Source organism: Carlito syrichta, unplaced genomic scaffold (genome assembly GCF_000164805.1).
Source record: "Carlito syrichta isolate Samal-C Ts95f unplaced genomic scaffold, Tarsius_syrichta-2.0.1 Scaffold302021, whole genome shotgun sequence".
NCBI lineage: Eukaryota > Metazoa > Chordata > Mammalia > Primates > Tarsiidae > Carlito > Carlito syrichta.
Window position 1 is genome coordinate 48,874 of NW_007246117.1, and position 17,207 is coordinate 66,080.

Here is a 17,207-nt window from a genome sequence, read left to right on the forward strand (position 1 = left end):
CACAGAGAGACTCCAACTCAAAAAAAAAAAAAAAAAAAAAAAAAAGTACACAATGAGCCAGTTGATACTTGAACTGAGACTTTAAAAACAGCATTTCATTTAATGACATCTTCAAAGAATAAAATGTTTATACATGTCAGTTTTCTAGATAAATTACGCTGATGTAATAGAAAGAACATAGATAGGAAATTAAAATTTTGGCCTTGCTACAACGTGGCTATAAAATCTCAAGACAAGTTATGTAGTTTTCTTGAGCCTTAGTTTCCTCACCTGTCAAGTATAATTTGCCTAAATAATTTTTTTTTTTTTGATTTGGAGTCACTCTGTCGCCCAGACTGGAGTGCAGTGGCCGCTCCCAGCCACCACAGCCTCGACCTGCTGGGCTCTGGCGATCCTTCCGCCTCAGCCTTCCGAGTAGCCGGAATTACAGGCACACGCTACCATGCCCGGCTGATTTTTTTGATTTATTTTAGAGAGGAGGTCTCGCCAAGTTGCCCAGGTGGGCCTTGAATCCGCGGGCTCAGGCAATCCACTCACCTCAGCCTCCCAAAGCGCTGGGATTACAGGCTGAGCCACTGAGCCCGGCTAGCTAAGAAGATGCTAAATGTTTTCTTCTGACATTGATATTCTATGCAACTTCTTCAGGATAGTTGTGGGTTTGGATGGTAATTCAAAATTTTGCTATGAATTTAAGCTGAGCAGGTAGCCTGAATGTGTATATATATGTTTTTGACCTTACAAGTCAGAAGTCATCAGTATATTTTCATGTAAAATGAACTTTAACACTGAAGAAGTCCATCAGCCACAGACTCACAATTAAACAACAACAACAAAAACAAATAACAAATTCTAAAATATAACCTTTCATGGAGAGAATATGTGTACTATGAACTCTGCACAGAACTCCATGGAAATCTAATTTAATTCTCAAAACAACCTATGCAGTTAAGTAACTTGTGTGAGGTAAAAAAACAAGTAAATAGTAGGATAAGATTATGAATACAGATCTGATTCTAAATCCAGAATACATATTCATAAGTGCGTGTGTGTGTATGTATATATCTATCTTTTTTTCTTTTTTTTGAGTAGGAATCTCATTCTGTCACCCAGGCTGGAGTACAGTGGCACGTTCACAGATATTGCAGCCTAAAACTGCTGGGCTCAGTCAATCCTTCCACCTCAGCCTTCCAAGTAGCTGAAACTACAGGCACACACCACCAAGCCCAGCTAATTTAAAAAAATTTTTTCATTGTGGAGATGAGGTCTCGTCCAGTTGCCCAGGCTGGTTTTGACCCACTGGGCTCAGGCAATTCTCTTGCCTCAGCCTCCCAAAGTCCTGAGATTACAGGTATAGGCCACTGTGCCTGGCAAGACCATAATTTAAGTCACAGAAATTCAAGAAAAATTTGGTCAGAATGATTTTCAGATAGTTTTACAAACAAGGAAAGCCGTCAATAACATTTCTCATCAGCCAGCACCAGCTAACAAGAAAAGCATACCAATTATACAGTTTTAGTTGCTCATATCTATTGATTTTAGCTATGTTAAAATTAATGCTCAACCATTTTTACTACTGAAAAAAAAATGAGTAATGATAATGGATTGGCATCATATATAAGGATTTGTATTTTCCATAGTAAAAAACTGAACACCTATATCCTTAGGAAGTCATGTACAGACTTTTGCCAAATAGAGCAATACGCAAGAAAAATTACCCTGTAGGCCATCCCTAGAAATTTTGACTCCCTATCTTCTATATTTAAACATTTAGTTACATGGTTATTCCTTACTAGGAATACATTTTTTGTTTTTTTGAGTTGGAGTCTCACTCTGTCACCCAGACTGGAATGCAGTGGCCGCTCCTGGTCATTGCAGCCTCGACCTTCTGGGCTCTGGCGATCCTTCCGCCTTAGCCTTCCAAGTAGCTGGAACTACGGTGTGCACTACTATGCCTGGCTAATTTAAAAAAAAAATTTATTGTAGGAATGAGGTTTTGCCAAGTTGCCCAGGCTGTTCTGAAACCTATGGGTTCAGGCAATCCCCTTTCCTCGGCTTCCCAAAGTGCTGGAATTACAGGCTTGAGCCACTGGGCCCAGCCAAAAAATATTTTTGTAAGTTATAATGTAATGGTATTAGTACTCTTAAAAATAAATCTAGGCCGGGCTCAGTGGCTCAGCCTGTAATCCCAGCACTCTGGGAGGCCGAGGTAAGTGGATTGCCTGAGCCCGTGGGTTCGAGACCCACCCGGGCAACTTGGCAAGACCTCATCTCTACAATAAATAAAAAATTAGCCAGGTGTGGTAGCACGTGCCTGTAGTCTGGGCGTCCAGTCTGGGCGACAGAGTGAGACTCCAACTCAAAAAAAAAAAAAATTAATTAAAAAAATAAAATAAATAAATCTATACATGCTTCTAATAGTCTGGTATGTTTGAAACTAAAATACTATCTTTGACTAGATCATTATTATAATCTAAATTTTTGTCCCAGGTGAATAAGATCAAAGAGAAGAAAATGAAAATGTAGGAATGATGTAAAGGGAAGTTCTGTTGGTTAAAAGCCAAAAAAGCAGGAAAAGATACTAAGCAAAATAACCGGCAAACTCAGAGTCAAGTGAAAGACTTCACTTGTTATCTACAAGGTTTGTCTAATTGTGCTAAATGTTACCTTCCAGTTACTCAAAAGGAATTTTTATGTGTAAAATACTGTACCTCCTTTACCATTTCACCATTATACAATAAAAATGCATTTGAGTAATTTAGAATTTTATTTATCTATTTTTGGGTTTTGCTATACCTTTGATATGAATTTTTAAAGCAACAGCATTTTAATTATAAAATAACACATTAATTCTTTAAAACAGCCAATGACTTTCAAATGAATCTGAATGTCTCATGTTGCCTTTTATCACTACAGAGTCTGAGCATCTGTACACCATCTTTTTATATTTTTAGCAGCAGGTGCCAATAACAAATGCTTGTTGTTCTGACATTTTACCTGTGCAAGAGAGTTATCTTCACCTTGCTTCTTCTTTTTCTTTTTCTTTTTTTTAGATTTCCCAGTTGTAAGAGCTCCCTCTCCCTTTTCTTTCTCATCATCTGAAACCTGATGTTAAAAGAAAAAATATTAAAGTAAACCAATTGGTTAAGTTTCTGTTATACAGAAAATTATTATGAAATAATTTCATTCATTAGGTTCAGTCTATTAAATAAGAATTAGTAATGAGTAATAAAACTGATCAAAAATTGCATATTTAGAAAATAACAAAAGCACATGAAACTTTATTCTCTTATTGTCCATGATAGAACCTTTTCCCCATGTCTTTCATCACTCACTACACGATAATTAGAGAGCTGTGCAAACTCTGATATTTATAAAATTCAATGAATAGGTAATTCTGCTTTATTTTGAAGTACAAATGCAGCGCAACGTACATTAAAGTTTAATTCGACCTCATTAAGAGAATAAAATGACAAGAGACACAGTAGAGGAAAATATTTACAAACTATATAGTCCCAACAAAAAACTAGCATTGGGACTATATAAAGAATATTAATGGTTGGGCATGGTGGCTCACACCTGTAATTCCAGCACTTTGGGAGGTAGAGGCAAGACAACTGCCTGAGCTCAGGGATTTGAGACCAGCCTAGGCAACATGGCAAGACCTTGTCTTTATAATAAATAAAAAATTAGTTGATGGTGCACACCTCTCAGCTATTTGGAGGCCTGAGGTGGAAGGATCGTCTGAATCTAGTGGGTTGAGGCTGCAGTAGCCACAAGAGTGTGACTGCATTCCAGCCTGAGACTATAAATCAAAAACAAACAGTAAAAAAAATGCATTTAGAAAATATATAAAGCTGGGCTCAATGGCTCAGCCTGTAATCCCACGCCTTTGGGAAGCTGAGGTGAGTGGACTGCCTGAGCCCGCGGGTTCGAGACCTGCCTGGGCAGCGGGACCTCATCTCTACAATAAATCAAAAAATCAGCCGGGCGTGGTAGCGCATGCCTGTAATTCTGGCTACTCGGAAGGCTGAGGCGGAAGGATCGCCGGAGCCCAGCAGGTCGAGGCTGCGGTGGCTGGGAGCGGCCACTGCACTCCAGTCTGGGCGACAGAGTGAGACTCCAACTCAAAAAAAAAAAAAAAAGGAAAAAAAAATATAAAAGACATGAACTAACATTTCTCCAAAGAAGACATTCAGATGGCAAAGAAACAGAAAAATGTTCAACTCCATTAGCTATTTAGGGAAATGCAAATGAAAACCACTACATACCTATCAGAATGGCTAAAAGAAAAAACAGTGACAACTGCAAATGTGGGTCAAGATGCAGAAAAACCAGATCACACACACCTTGCTGGTGGGAATATAAAGTGATATGACTGCTGGAAAATAGTTTGGCAGTTTCTTAAAAAATTAAATATGCAACTACCATACTACTCAGCAATTGCACTCTGGGGCATTTATCCCAGATAAATGAAAACTTACAGAGAATTTGTATTATTTCTCATAATTGCATGTGAATCTATAATTATCTTAAAATAAAAGGCTCAATTTAAAAAATGGAATTTGAGAAGAACTATCATTTAAAACAATATTCTACAGGACAAAAAATACTGGGTTGTTAAATTTGTATTCGTAATGATGCTTCTTCACACATACCAGAAGTTTCCGCCACGAAGTGTTTCAGGGGTCTGCTTCTCAACCTATCATAAGCCAACCATACAAGAAGTACAGTTCTCCACGGAGATACTATTTTTGTGAATGGGCTCCAACTCCTGACCTCAAGCGATCCTCCTGCCTTGGCCTCCCAAAGTGCTAGGATAAGTGGCGTGAGCTACCACACCCAGCCTCCTTATTTTTGTTAATGGGAAGAATGCTGAAATCAACTCCATAACCATCTTTTCACTCATATAAGAGTTAACATTTTGACACATTTTAGATCTTTTGAAAAATAATAGACATTAATAACAAATTTCAAATTCCTTATACCCCTTCTTGATCCCATTTTCATACTACCTCCTAAGTAGTAACCAAAATCACAAAATTGTGTCCATCCAATTTTTCCATAAATTTATTTGTATTCAAAACCAAAAATTTTATTAAAATGGAAATTTTATCTCTGTAAATTGCTCATCATTCATCATGTTTCTGAGAGTCTGTTCATAACATTAACGTAGCTTTAGTTCATTCTTTTTTTTAACTTCTAACATGCCACTGTACAAACAAATCATGTTTTATTTCTCCATTTGTCAAACTGATGAGTTTTTTTATTAGAAAATATAGTTTATTTAAAAGCTAAATTAGAAAGGGGGGTGAGAGAGAGCGAGAAAGGGGGGCTAGAGAGAGCGAGAAAGAGACTGAGATTGATTGATTGAGGAGATCCACCTCCCCAAGGTAGGGGAGGGGGCCAAAGCCAGTAAACATGGCCTGGTCATAGCTCAAAGAGCACATGGCCACACCATGGCTTAGCAAAGCAATGGCCCTGATGAGCATTTTGATAGTGGTGCACTTTTATGCAGAAAGGAAAAAGGTAATTTTTGAATATATTCAGAAAAAGAATTCCAAAGAAGTGTGATAAAGTCTTTATTTTATTCATTGGTACTATTTAAACACTCAACAAATATTTTGAATGATTACTATGTAATAAAGTACTATGCATGGAAGCTTTTTTTAAGTCCAATCTAAAACCTCTTCCTCTGCTCGACTTTCGCATTGCCTGTTAACTGTTCCTCTCTATATTTATTTACCCATCATCCACTGGCCCACCATTAATGCCTCTCCCTTTCCCTAGTCTCCAAAGACTATAGGAACTATATTCTACTGACAAGTCAATCCATTCCATTTACTTGTGCCTAAGGCTTCCCCACCCTCTACTGCCTCTTCTATGACCATACCTTACCCTGTTAGTCAAATCTTCTCTCATTTAACCTTCCTTTCATTCATTTTTTTTTTTTTTAATAAGAGAGATAGGGTCTCACTATATTGCTCAGACTGACCTTGAAAGTCTGGGCTCAAGCAACCCTCCTGCCTCAGTGTAAACTATAAGCCTATGTTTAACTTTTTACATTATTCTAGATCCTTTCTCCTTTTGTTGACAGATATATAAAACAGGGGCTGGCAAACTACAAAGCCAGTCCAAGGTCAATGCTTACAATAAAAGCTTATCTGCATATCATCTATGGTTGCTTGCTGCATAGCTGAGTAGCTGCATCAATGTATGTGTATTGCTCTTTAATAAAAAGTTTGCTGATCCTGCACTAAGATTTCCCCAATCATTAACGTACAACTCCTCTTTGCAACATCATTCCTGATATCACATGTTGCTGTCATCCCTATCTCTCTTTTATTCTTATCCAAACTAATTTTAAAAAAAAAAAATTTTGTTACTAATTTTTATCCCTCATTCACTCAAATTACTGCAATATAGCTTCTATTCCAAGATTTCTAATAAAACTGCTCTTACCAGACAGCAAAACCAATTATATTTTTTAGTCCCATGATTACTAACCGCTCTGCTCTTTCTTTTGTTTTAAATTTTTTATAGAGATGAGGTCTCACTATGTTGTCCAGGCTGGTCTCAAACTTCTGGACTCAAGCAATCCTCCTGCCTTGGCTTCCCAAAGTGCTGGGTTTACATGCTTGAGCCATCATACTTGGCCTGCTCTGCTGTTTCTCATGCTGTTTGATTACTACAACTCCTCAACTCTCTCAGGTGCTCAGTCTCTGTGACTCAGAATTCTCTTTCTTCCATTTCTTTCATTAACAAATAAACACATGTCAATCTCTTATACTCACCTTTTGATCATCAGGAATTGGTTCCTGGGACTTTAGAAGTGAAGCTCTTTCTTCGTCTACCCAATTCCCCCACTCTTCTGCTGGCGCATTCCAATCAGAGCTGGGATCAGTAGAAGACAGACCATCTAAAATTTAACAGTGTGAGTTAGGTAGCTACCATTTCTGCCATAAACTAAAAGGCAAAAACTAAAAATTCCTTATGTTGAACTAAGTTGTAATCTTAAGCTATTGTTTTTTCTCCCAAGCTAGAAAAGAGCTAGAAAAAAACCAATACCACGATGGTAACAATTTTTATTCAACTCTGCCAGGCATATCCTATGGTTAGTTAAATGGAATTTCTAAGAAATCCCAGAACACTTAATAACCATTTAAGTCCACTCTCTTGACTTCCTTTGTTGTTAGTCTCCTGAATTTGCTTTCTTTTCCCTGTCCTTTTTAAACTTGGTCTAGGACCTGGTCACTTTTTTGCTCTGATTATTACAACATTTTTGTAATTAATTTATTTTCTACGGTACAGAATTCATCTTTAATAGAAGTACCAAAATTATACTACTCCTGTCATTTTACAGTACACCTCCCCCATCTTAGGAGCTTTACAAGATTAGGTTCTTCAAATTCACCAAGCCATGACAGATAATTCAACTTCTTTTTCTCCTCCTCTTTTAATATCTCACTTGAGTCTTCTTACATTTTTCAGATTATTTAGTGTTACTTTTTTCTGATCATTCCAAAAGCATTTGAGTTACTTTCAGGGCTTCATTCATACTATTCTCAAAAATAAATTTTATTCTAGACTTCCAAATCCCTTTCTCTCACTTGAGATAGCGAATTTCCACCTTCTTTAGGAAGCTATCAGTGACTTATTCTGAAAGGGAAAAACACTCTTTGGGTTGATCCAGACTAAATAAGCAACTCTCAGATTGAATAATTTCTTCCCTCTTCTTCCTGCACATCATGCATGCCCATATAGGTCCCTCTGATATCTGGTTTAAGATGATAGAGGCTAGAGGCTAGGCTTTTATTTCCAGATGATTAACAAGTTATCCTGATATTGCTTAACTGAAAAATCCAACCATTTCCCACTAATATCTAATGCTACTACTATCAAATATGCAGTTATTTCATATCTACTTCAGTCTGTTTCTAAAATTTCTATTCTATTCCACTGATCTATTCCCGGGATAACGCCACATACAACTCCATAATACATTTTCATACTCAGAAGGACAAAACTGTCTATATTACTCTTATGTATTTATTTTTTGATATTCTTATTTTTCCTGGTGAATGCTATTATTTTGGTTTAATGGGGAGATATAATACATCTTCACGGAGGTTTTGAAACTCATGCTTCGGAAGAATATATAATGATCTGGGAAAATGCTCACAGAAAAAAATCATAGACAAAATTATCTACACAGTTTGACCCCAAATTTATATGGAAAAAAGACAGAAGAAAGTAACACATTAAAAGATTAAATATATCTTTCTTTTTCTTTTTTAAGGTCAGAGCCTCACTCTACTGCCCAAGCTGGAGTGCAGTGGCATTCTCAAGGCCACCACAGCCTTGACTGCTGGGCTCAGGCGATCTTTCCACCTCAGCCTTCCAAGTAGCTGGAACTACAGGCGTGTGCCACCATGCCTGGCTAATTTTTTGATTTATTGTAGAGAGGAGGTCTTGCCAAGTTGCCCAGGCTGGTCTTAAATCCCTGGGCTCAGGCAATCCTTGTCTTGGCCTCCCAAAAATGCTGGGATTATAGGCATGAGCCACTGTGCCTGGCAATAAATATATCTTAATAGCAGAATTATAGAAATGTCAACTATGCAATCCTTCTTAAGCACTTACTATGTACTGGCACTTGAGCTGGGTAGGTACTAGAGGTACACAGATGAGTAAGACAGAATCCTTCCCTACATGCAGCTCATACTCTGTCTACTTAGGGATGGAGATGGATAAGCACAACAAACAAGTGCAGAGTGATAGGATTCTGTGACAGAGGACTATGGAAACAGAGAGGGGAAGCTAGACTAGTAGATAGGGAAAGATGGAAGATATATAAGAGTCTATAGTCTCAGAGGAGGAAAAACACAGAACAAGTGATTACAAGTGTGAAATATGCTTTAAAAAATTTCTATATTTCTGAATTCACTACCATGAACAGGTATCTAAAGTACTACATAGTACTAACACAGAGGTTAAGAGCATGGACCTTCAAGTCAAACAAACATACATTTGACTATTACTCTACCACTTAATAACAATTTGATTTTGGTCAGATTTCTTTATTTTTTTGTTTTTAGCAGAGATGGGATCTCGTTATATTGCCCAGGTTGATCTCGAGCTCCTGGCCTCAAGAGATCCTCCTACCTTGGTCTCCCAGAGTGCTGGGACTCCAGGTCTAAGCCATTACAGCTGGCCAATTTTCTTATTTTTAATGGGCTATATATCAATTCATAGGATTGCTCAGAAAATGGTAGGGGATACATGTAAAGCAATTAATGGCAATACAGTAAGTGCTCAATAAATAGTAGCTATTATCTTTATTATCACTGATGACATTAAAACCTATTTCTACCCTATTAGGCATTATATAGTTAAGAATTTATTTCTCACAATTCTGATACATCTTTCAGTATGACACAATTGGTAAGTTTTAATGTAGAAATTATTATTATTGTTATTATTTGAGTCAGAGTCTAACTCTGTCACCCAGACTGGAGTGCAGTGGCATACTCATGGCCACTGCAGCCTCGACCTGCTGGGCTCAGGCAATCTTTCCACTTCAGTCTTCCAAGTAGCTGGAACTACAGGTGTGTGCCACCAAGCCCAGCTAATTTTTTTTATTAGAGATGAGGTCTTGTTATGCTGCCCAGGCTGCTCTCGAACCTGTGGGCTCAGGCAAGTGTCTTACCTCCCAAAGTGCTGGGATTACAGGAGTGAGCCAGCGTGCCTCAAAGATAATTCAGAAATTATCTTTACAAATACAAAGGAATCTAGTAGATATCTAGAACCAATTGCTCATCTTATACCAAATCATTCATTAACAATACTGTTAGGAGATTCAAGTGCCAAAGCTGTCATGGTTTTGCTTAAACCTCTCAGATAAAAAAATCCAGATTTAGAAAACTGCTGTCCATAAGTTATGTCTCTAAGACCTCTTGCCAGAAAATAATTAACTATTAAGTAGAAAAAGTTTAGGCAATTGAGTGGGTAATATACTAACATAAGACCATTTTCATAATAAATATGGTGGGAGGTGGGGGATAAAATATTAGTAAAAATATTAAAATATTTAGTAAATGTATTTTTTAAAAGACTGAGATGGCCATAAAGTTTGGGAAAACAACTGTAGCCTATGGCTTAACTTCTATAAGAACATTAACAGGCTGGGCATGGTGGCTCAAGTCTGTAATCCTAGCACTTTGGGAGGTCGAGGCAAGAGGACTGCCTGAAGCCAGGGGTTTGAGACCAGCCTGGTCAACTTGACGAGACCTCGTCTCTACGATAAATCAAAAAATTAGCCGGGCGTGGCAGCGTGCGCCTGTAGTTCCAGTTACTTGGAAGGCTAAGGCAGAAGGTTTGCCTGAGCCCAGCAGGTTGAGGTTGTGGTGGCCATGAGCACACCACTGTACTCCAGATCTGGGTGACAGAGTGAGACTTTAACGCAAAAAAAAAAAAAAAAAAAAAAAAAGGGACTTTATAAAGTCTTATGATGATTTTCCTATGTTTATTGATTTCAGATTTTTTAATTAAATGGGATCAAATAAAACTACTTTAAAACAACAGATCAACCACCAAACCCAGAAACTGCTACCATGAGATTTCTCAATAAATAATTCTCAAGATTCATAGGCCTAATGTGCCAATAAACTTCTTAGATACAGTTCCCTTAAAAATGATTTACAGCCGGGCTCGGTGGTCAGCCTGTAATCCCACGCTTTGGGAGCCCGCGGGTTCAAGATCCGCCTGGGCAACTTCGCGAGACCTCATCTGAACAATAAATCAAAAAAAATTAGCCAGGTGTGGTAGTGCACGCCGGTAGTTCCAGCTACTTGGAAGGCTGAGGCGGAAGGATCGCTGGAGACCGGCAGGTCGAGGCTGCAGTGGCCGGGAGTAGCCACTGCACTCCAGTGTGGGTGACAGAGTGAGACTCCAACTCAAAAAAAAAAAATACAATAGTTTGCTCCATTTATAAATAGAGTGATGTCGCATCTCAAAATTCTCCCATTAGTCCTATGCTAATGCTTGTTCAAAGAGTCATATTGGCTTTCTTTCCAAAAGGGTAAGGAGTTTGTCTCTCCAATTAATTTGCTTGTGGAATAATATTTTAGGTTTAAACATCTCATTGCTGGTCTCTATTTGGTTGGCAGTTGTTTTTTGTCAGAATTTAATTCAACATTAATTTTTAAATTTTAATGAAATAAACCAGTTATGCTAAAAAGACTTCTCAAGTGTTTAAATAGACAATATTAGTCAACCCCACTGGGCAGACTACTAATTTTGCCCGTAGAAGAATAATCAACAGCACTTACTAGATATTTACCATGTGCAAAGCAGTGTTCTAAGAGCTTTCTATGTATTAACTAATTTAATTTTCTCAGAAATACTGTGGGGGGAGGAATTACAATTTTCATGAGGAAACTGAGCAAAAGGGCAAAGGCCTAAGATTCCAGCCCAGGTAGTCTGTCCTCAAGGCACATGCTCTTAGCCACTTTACTATGCCGCAGTCAATTCATTCACTCCTGTGTGCCAACAAAAATAATGTTCTACTCAACATCTGACTTTTTACAGGGGCTATAATGATGTTGTTCCTTCATGGTCAAGATACATGATAGATTTACTAATGCCTTTAAAAAAATGTCATCTCTGAACTTTAGCATCTTAACCTTGTACTCATAGGCAACACTTGGGCAAATTCAAAGCCTTTCTGTCACATATAACATCTATACCTCAAACCAGAGGGTCAATTTAGTAATCACATCATACTGTAAATGTAAAGCTAATAAACTTCATGGACTAGTTATCTCAAATACTAAATCATGCATTCTTCAAATTCAGAAGTAATAATTAAATTCACTGAGCACCAAAAAATAGCTGCATTAAAGAAAGTAACACAAAAAATAAAAGCACAGAGAAAATGTTAAGGAGAAAAGCTGGACTTAAAGACTGTCAATAGAGCATAACAAACTTGAGGAAGATGGTGTTCCTGATATGTATTACTTTGGTTAAGTGCAGAATTCTGTGGATATTTGTTTTTAAAAATCTTTGGGGGGTATACAAACATTAATAAGGGTACCTGATCTCAAACCAGCCAAAGTGGGAACCAAAGGGAGGCCCAAACTTTACCTGTACGATGACCACTTGTATACCTAATCCTTAATTGTACATCTTCAAAATAAAACAAATTTTTAAAAATCTTTTATTTTATCAGCCAGTCATGTTTTTTCATATTCAAAGATCTTCATACAGATAAGAAGTGGAGCAATTCTGTCCGAGCAGGAAAGCCTGGAGTCTTGTTTGCTCAATTTTCCTTGTTTCAGCCCTCAAAAGTCCAAGATACATCACACTGCTGTTGTGCTACAATCACTCCTGTTATTCTTATAATCACTCCTTAATTCTTTTTTTTTTTTGAGTTGGGAGTCTCACTCTGTCACCTAGGCTGGAGGGCAGTGGCACACTCCCGGCCACCGCAGCCTCGACCTATTGGGCTCCGGCGATCCTTCCGCCTCAGCCTTCCAAGTAGCTGGAACTACAGGTGCGCGCTACCATGCCCGGCTAATTTTTTGATTTATTGTAGAGATGAGGTCTCGCCAAGTTGCCCAGGTGGGTCTCGAACCCACGGGCTCAGGCAATCCACTCACCTCAGCCTCCCAAAGGCGCGGGATTACAGGCTGAGCCACCGAGCCCGGCTATCACTCCTTAATTCTATTCTGCATACAGCTGATCATTCTTTCTAAAGCACAGACTGCTTTTTCCAAAAATAGTGCTTTGGCAACCTTGTAATACCTTGGATTTAAATGATACTTTACACAGTTGGCCCTCTATATCCAAGGGTTCTGCATCCATGGATTCAATCATCACAAATGGAAAATATTCAGGGAAAAAAAGGATGGTTATGTCTGTTCCCAACATGTACAGGCTTTTTTTTTCCTTTACATTATTCTCTAAACAACAGTATGATAAATATTTACATAGTATTTACAGTGTATTAGGTATTATAAGTAATCTAAAGATGATTTAAAGTGTATGGAGGATAAGCAGGGGTTACATGCAAATACTATGCCACTGGGGACTTGACATCTGTGGAGTCTGCTCTCTGAGGGGGTACTGGAAGCAATTCCTCATGGCTGAGGGGCAACTGTAACTTACAAAGAGCTTCCATATTCATTGATTACCTCATTAAAATCTCATAACTACTTATGGAAGTAGATATGACAGGTTATTTGCTCCAGTTTATGGCTCCCAGATAAATGGCAAAGCCCAAGCCGTATGAGGAACTACATCTCAAGTCAGGACTAAAATTTGGATCTACCTTCTAAGCTAGTACTCAAAACCCCACCTTCCTGTCTTTAGTCAGCAATTCAAGGCATTTCACAACATGGCCCTCCCTGATCTACCTTTCTAATGTCATTTCCCATAATCTGTAAGAACTGTGCTTTAACCACGGTGTTGCCAGCTTACCTTCAAGATCACTATCATCATCAAGGCTGTACCATGTAGTGGCTAAAGGCATGAACTCTGGAGCTAGACTAGCAAGGTTTGAATACCACTGTCCTCCATTTAACTAGCTGTGTGCTTGGGGAAAGTTGTTAACTTTTCTTTGCCATAGTTTCCTCATCTGGAAAGTATGAAAAAAATAATACCCACCTCACAGAACTGTTACAAGCATTAAATTAGTTAATAAGATCCCAAAGACTTAGACCAGGGTCTGGCACATAGTCCAGCGTTTACTTTTATTAACATTATTTTTCCTCTTTTTTGGGAGTAGAGACAGGGTCTTACTCTGCCACCCAGGCTGGAGTGCAGTAGCATGATCATAGCTTACTGCAGCCTCAAATTCCTGCTGTCTTGGCCTCCAGAGTAGCTGGGACTATAGGTATGTACCACCACACCTGGCTAATTTTTCTATTTTTTTATAGAGACATTCTCACATTCCTGGTTTCAAGTGAGCCTCTTGTCTTGGCCTCCTAAAGTGCTGGGCTACTGGATCCCATTATTATTATTATTATTACTGAACATCTATGTACAAATCTAGGTATTGAGTATGTAAAAGAGTGGTAGCTCCTGTTTTCAGAGGGTTTCAACTCACCTTGGAGGCAAAAACCTATTCTAAAAAATGTTTTTGTTTACAAAGACCAAAATAGTGAAAAACCCACAAGGTAACATAAATGTGCTAATAGTAAATAGTAGAAAAGAATGTGGTGAAGGGCTGGGTGCAGTGGCTCATGCCTGTAACCTCAGCACTTTGGGAGCAGAGGGGGAGGATTGCTTAAGGCCAGGAATTCAGTACCAGCCTAGGCAACACAGAAGACCCTGTCTCTACAGAAATTCACAGAAAGGAATAAATTCTGAGATTTGGGTACGTGAGGGGAAAAAAACCTTAGATACTTTTATTTTTTAAATGAAGGTGGCATGAACTTTTTGAAAACAGAAACCATATCCTTCTTCTCTTCTTCTTGTTTTATGACTCTTCCTTTAACCCTATGCTTCTATTAGAAACTGGGCTAAGACTGGTTTTCTACCAGCACAAAAATGTGCATACTTCGCAGAGTCAAAGCCATTCGTGTATATTCTATCTTTCTACTGCACTAAAACTAGGAGGAAAAAATAGACATTCGTTTAAATCAAAATTTTTAAAAACTAGAAATACTACAGAGCAACTATAAGAAAACTTCAGTTTAAATATCGCCTTAATCATTATGAAAATTTAGTTTTCAATCTGTAGGTATTCAATAATAAAGTTTCAAGTAGTACATTTTGTATTAAAATATATTATAATAACCTTTAAAGGTGAGAAATTAGGATTAAAATTAAAACACAAAGCATGAATTCAGGGTGCTAGAAAGAAAATTCTGAAAGAAATAACTGATAATTTTTAAAAGAACATACTTAACCCAGACCATTCATCATCGATATAGGGCTGATTACGGCTAACATCCCACTGATAATCAGAAGTGGTAGACTGAGAAACTGGCTCAGCAGTAGACCCTTAAATAAAAAACGAATGCAATAAAATTAAAAATGAAATTTCCTAATGATGTTTCATAACAATAGTTCTATACTTTGCACACGGAGACTTTATTTTTTAAATTTCTCCTAAAAGAAAAAAAGTCAGGCATTAGAAAAAAAGTTATAGGGAAAAGTAGAATTGAGGGCAATCCTAGATTAAGTACATTAATCACTTGATCTAATTCATTGATCAGAAATATATTTTTTCCTTGTACCAATATGTTAAAATATATATTTCAAACTGGTTATCTACAAATTTCAACATGTCAAAAAAGTTTTTCCTTTCTCTTAATGGAAAATAAAACAAAATAAATCTCTGCCACTAATCATTTTAGTCTTGGATGTCTCAGGGTATTCCTATGTCCTCAGCACTCTGAAACAGAGAACTAGAAAATGTCTGAGTTAGCTAGAAATGTCTGGCTAAGGAGGGTTATTAAAGAAATAGGTGACTATGTAGACAGGTGAGGCAGAGAGAAGCCAAAGGGAAACAAGAGAGTTGCAAGAGGTTTAGAGATTAAGCCCAAGTATACTTATTTTATTTTATTATTTTTGTTTATTTATTTATTTTTTTTAGTTGGAGTCTCACTCTATTGCCTAAATTGGAGGGCAGTAGTATGCTCTCAGCCACCGCAACCTAGGCCTGCTGAGTTCAGGCAATCCTTCCGCCTCAGTCTTCCAAATGGCTGGAACTACAGGCATGCGCCACCACGCCTGGTTAATTTTTTGATTTATTGTAGAGATGAGGTTGGTTGCCCAAGTTGCCCAGGTTGGTCTCAAACTCGTGAACTCAGGTGATCCTCTCACCTTGGCCTCCCAAAATGCTGGGATTATAGGCATGAGCCACTGCACCCGGTAGCTCAAGTACATTTAAAGAAAACAAAGTATTATCTTCTGTTGTTTTAGGGGGAGGGGTATGTGAGGTAAGAATGAGTTCACATAGTCTTTTAGGAATCTCATGAAAGCTGTGGTGGTCAATTGTCCAGAACTTAAAATAAAATTTTGCATATTGTTTTGGGGGCATACAAGTTCACGGACGTCAGGTCAAAAGCCCTCGCTCTATAGACATAAATTCATTTTAGAATATAAATGTAAAACAGTGGTTCTCCATCAGGCATATGTATATATATATATATATAATATATATAAAATATATATAAATGCTTTACATTTATTTATTTATACACACACACACACACACACACACACACACACACACACACACATACATATGCCTGATGGAGAACCACTGCTTTACATTTATATTCTAAATGCTTTACATTTATATAGATATGCCTCGACTTTCTGAATCAGAATTTCCATGTGTATTAGAGTTATTTGATAACTCTGATATTCATTTTGGGTTCAGAGTCACTGATATAAAGAAATGATTAAAAAGAAGAGATACCTGGTTAGTATAAAAGACTTACATACAATCACTTCCTCCTATTAGAGTCCTTACTAATTTTTACATTATACATTTCTACTTGGTTATATATGATCCTACTAGTATTCCACTCATACAGTAACTGTCTGGTGTATACTTTGTCTCTATAATGTAATTATATATTTAATGCAATATATTCAATAATTAATTCTATATAGTTAATGCATTTTTTTTTTTTTGAGTTGGAGTCTCACTCTGTCACTCAGGCTGTGGTGCAGTGGCACACTCATGGCTACTGTAGTCTTCACCTGCTGGGCTCAGATGATCCTTCCACCTTAGTCTTCCAAGTAGGTGGAACTATAGGCATACACCACCATGTCTGGCTAATTTTTTGATTTAATTTACAGATAAGGTCTCACCAAGTTGCCCAGGCTGGTCTTGAACCCCTGTGCTCAGGCAGTTCTCTCTCCTCTGCCTCCCAAAATGCTGGGATTACAGGTGTGAGCCACCATGTCCAGCCTATTTAATGTAAACTTTAACAAATAGAGTAACACTATAAAATTCATATATAATTAGCATATTTGCTGCTTAGAAGTTCTACTGTAACACTGGTGCTATTCCGTTAGCAGTCCATGCTGCTTTCTTGAACAAACAAAGATTAGCATCTGTATTGTACAAAGTCTCTAGATGAAGAAGCAGTGAACTTGTACCTCTGGAATTGAAATGTGGTCTAGCCGGGCTCGGTGGCTCAGCCTGTAATCCCGCGCCTTGGGAGGCTGAGGTGGGTGGACTGCCTGAGCCC

At 37.8% G+C, this 17,207-nt stretch overlaps 1 protein-coding gene across 5 annotated transcripts in view; it reads right to left on the reverse strand.

The window, feature by feature from the left end:
- Positions 1-17,207, reverse strand: part of MTDH (metadherin) — a 60,645-nt gene that overhangs the window by 6,863 nt on the left and 36,575 nt on the right. For 3 of the 5 annotated variants that reach the window (XM_008055894.1, XM_008055895.1, XM_008055893.1), the window contains 3 exons: positions 14,902-15,000; positions 6,792-6,916; positions 2,995-3,102 (listed from right to left, as the gene is read on the reverse strand). In XM_008055894.1, the coding sequence (XP_008054085.1) occupies positions 2,995-3,102; positions 6,792-6,916; positions 14,902-15,000 (332 nt within the window). The remainder of the gene's footprint in view (positions 1-2,994; positions 3,103-6,791; positions 6,917-14,901; positions 15,001-17,207) is intronic. The other 2 variants (XM_008055897.1, XM_008055896.1) reach the window with 1 other exon arrangement.